Genomic DNA, 3598 nt, shown 5'->3' with positions numbered 1-3598 from the left:
CTACGCACACACACGCACGCAGTTCGTACATGCACGCGGCAAAGATGGAAGAGAAAGATGGCTCAGGAAGGCGCTGGTTAGCCTAACAAGGCGACATAATTTGTGCAGGATTCTCTCGAGTCACCCAAGGTGGGCTTCGACTGCCTCTGACCGAACTCATCCTATCACCCGTGGTTGGAGCAGAAGCCAGGCGCTGTAACGAAATGAGTCATAGCGATGGACCTGCAGCTCATGATCCCTGAACACCTGGGACTGAGAGACTTCCTTGTTTATGTCGAATGTAAGACATGAAAATCATTTCCTGGCTCGATGGCAGTTCAAACATTGATCCTGCACACGGTGCCGATGGTTTACACTTCCGTAACGATTTACAAACGTGGTCACGCATTGCGACGGGTCAGAATGCTCCAGGGCATACATCGGTCAACACTACTCTAAACCATGGGAATCCGGGGCATACCAATGTTAATCATCCATGTTTTGGGAAAGGTTGCGATGGAATACAAGCCTAGCTGAGGTCTGATAAAGGCTGGACCTTCCAAGTGAGTCATCAACACGAGCTCACCATCGCTGACTTCCCGACGTGATGTCAACAGTTGTAAACACAGCTGCTCATGCTCGGGTTCGGCACGCTCGTGACGCAGTCCAGATTCCAACGGCTCTCTGGGCCTCCGTCACATGTTTATGTTTGGAAATACCAGGCATCGGAGTACCTGCTTACTAGATGTTTACGCTCTGAAGACGACACCAGCCACGACAAACCAAGCATGCTGGCTCACATGTCAAGATGAAAGGTCTGCTGCCCTGGAACGGCCCAAGCTATGTGTTTATGTCTGCCTAGTCGTGGGAAGCCCACCAGTGTCAGAATCGTACACGGTACAAACTGTAAACAAAGCGGTCTGCGGAAACCCAGACTGTCTGAGCTGTGGAAGTTAACAAACTGTCGGTATATAAGGAGAGCTGGCGGTGCAGAGGGCAGAGTTAGACAGCAGCAACGGCAGCGGCGGTCAAGATGCGGCTCCTCGTGTACTCTCTGCTGGTGTGCAGTGTTCTGTGCGCAGACGGCACCGGAGCCCACGACATCCCGTTGAAGAGCAGCATCGGTACAGAGCCGGAGAACGGCTATGGCACGCCCGGCATCCTGCAGAGGATGGAGGAGCGTCTGATCCAGATGGCGGCGCGGCTGGAGACGCTCACACACACGGTGGACACGCAGCTGGCGCAGCTGGACAACAGCGTGCTGCAGCTGTACAGGGAGGTGGGCAGCAGTCGGCTGACAGAGACCCTGGCCGAGCTCAGGCAAGCCGCGCTTGCAGCGAAGGCGCCCGCCGCTACCGCCGCCGCCAGCCCGCCCGACCTCGCGGACACCATCAGCCAGGAGATCCGCCAGTCGGAGCAGCAGCTGCAGGCGCAGCTCAACGACACGCAGCAGCGGCTGGTCACTCTGCTGGAGGAGGCGCGTCCCGTCGCCGTAGCGACCGGCAGCGGCGCCACCACCGTCATCGTGGAGCGGTGCAGCTTCCGGGACCAGTTCCAGACCGTTGATGAGTGGCGTCCGGCCGACTGTGCCGCCGTCCAGCAGCGACACCAGCACAGCGGCGTCTACACCATCTTCCCACCCGTATGCGGCAACGGCGGCGGCATCCGCGTCTTCTGCGACATGGAGACGGACGGCGGCGGCTGGACGGTGCTCATGAGGCGCGCGGACGTTGCCGACCACCAGGACTTCAACATGGGTTGGCAGAGCTACAAGTGGGGCTTCGGCAACCTCAGCAGCGAGTTCTGGCTGGGCAACGAGTACATGAGCCTGCTGACCAGCATGGATCAGATGCAGTTACGTGTGGATCTGAAGGCTTGGGACAACGCCTCCACCTTCTCCACTTATACTCCCTTCTCCATCGGCACTGAACAGCAGAAGTACGCAATCAAAATTGGTAAGTATGAAGGAAACACTGGGGATTCCCTGACATATTGTAACAACTGCAAGTTCTCAACGAAGGATCAGGACAACGATAGCTGGAGTAAGCACTGTGCAGTGGTGTACAAGAGTGCGTGGTGGCACAAGTCATGCATGTATGTAACTCTGACAGGGCAGTACGCCAAAGGTGCCATCAAAACGGCTTGGCACGGAGTTACCTGGAAACACTGGAAGGGAGAAAGGTACTCGTTGAAGCATGTTGAACTGAAAATGCGCCCCGTTAATTACATGACTTGGTGTCACAAACTGGCGCAAGAAGGTGCAAGGGAATGATGATGATTGATGTCATGATGAATGATTTAATGATGATTGATTTGAATGAATGCTGAGTTGAATTGAATTGAATTGGATGAATAAATGATTTAAGCCATGCTATCATGCGTTTATCGCTATCATGTCATTGGCATTACTATGATTCCCTTTTGCTTGGTTGTTTGTCGTCTCACATCTTGTAAAAATACAGGGCGAAGTGTGGACATGATGTCTGTACAAATGACTAGGTGCCGGTGTAAATAACGACTTGGTATGCCCATTTTGCAGAACAATATGTATCACGCCTTAGTGAGTTAAGAGTCACAGTGCATCAACTGTGAGATGCCAATTGCTTTCAAGTCTCTGTGTGCGAGGTTAAGTCCATGGCTCTGTTTACAATCTGCACAATTCAGTGCGTGATGTCATTGGGGTTACTTCGTCGGCGGCTCGCAACAGGCAAAGTCAAGGCAGCCAAGAACTGATGGAGCATCCAGTCTGCGAATGTTTAATATGCGGGACCGTCACGAGCGGTTCAGTGTGCGGGATGGTCACGCAGTCTGCGTTGCTGTCACGAGCGGTTCAGTCTGCGGGATGGTCACGCAGTCTGCGTTGCTGTCACGAGCGGTTCAGTCTGCGGGATGGTCACGCAGTCTGCGGGGCTGTCACGAGCGGTTCAGTCTGCGGGATGGTCACGCAGTCTGCGGGGCTGTCAAGAGCGGTTCAGTCTGCGGGATGGTCACGCAGTCTGCGGGGCTGTCACGAGCGGTTCAGTCTGCGGGGTTGTCACGAGCGGTTCAGTCTGTGGGGCTGTCACGAGCGGTTCAGTCTGCGGGGTTGTCACGAGCGGTTCAGTCTGTGGGGCTGTCACGAGCGGTTCAGTCTGCGGGGTTGTCACGCAGTCCGCGCTACTGTCACGAGCGGTTCAGTCTGCGGTGCTGTCACGAGCGGCTGAATGAGTCGCAGAAACCGAGTTGTCGCCTCAGAACGTGCGTCCGTTGTGCAGGCGTGATTGGCCGTCTCACCACCTGCCAACGTCCGTGACCCTCAGCCGACTATGGCCGGTCCCACAGACCTGTCATGGGATCGTTATGAGGCGCACTGTCCGGCAAGAAGGCGAGGAGACTCCAGAGACGATGTCGGAAGACCCGGGTGATTCACTCTCTTCTAGCAGCAGCAGACCCAGGCGTCGCACTCCCCTCCTCCTGCAGCGGCAGATCTAGACTCAAAGAACAGCCTGCAACCAGCCTAGACACCGCACTTCAGACGCACATGATTCCGGTGTTTATCTCCAGATGCGGTGGACGCCGCTTCCGCACTCCCCCCCCCCCCCCCCCCCCCCCCCAGCAGCTTTAGATCTGCCACTGGATC

At 55.8% G+C, this 3598-nt stretch overlaps 1 protein-coding gene across 1 annotated transcript; it reads left to right on the top strand.

Annotated features, from left to right (window-relative positions):
* The first annotated feature begins 1012 nt into the window (after positions 1–1012).
* Positions 1013–3271, top strand: LOC119112108 (ryncolin-1-like). The gene is made up of 3 exons (XM_037236171.1): positions 1013–1408; positions 1583–1934; positions 3234–3271. Exons 1-3 carry the CDS (start codon positions 1013–1015, stop codon positions 3269–3271), a joined length of 786 nt encoding a protein of 261 aa, XP_037092066.1.
* Positions 3272–3598: the final 327 nt, after the last annotated feature.

This window comes from Pollicipes pollicipes, unplaced genomic scaffold, assembly GCF_011947565.3.
Source record: "Pollicipes pollicipes isolate AB1234 unplaced genomic scaffold, Ppol_2.1 Scaffold_1600;HRSCAF=1878_pilon_pilon_pilon, whole genome shotgun sequence".
Classification (NCBI taxonomy): Eukaryota; Metazoa; Arthropoda; class Thecostraca; order Pollicipedomorpha; family Pollicipedidae; genus Pollicipes; species Pollicipes pollicipes.
This window is presented reverse-complemented; position numbering and strand designations above follow the sequence as displayed.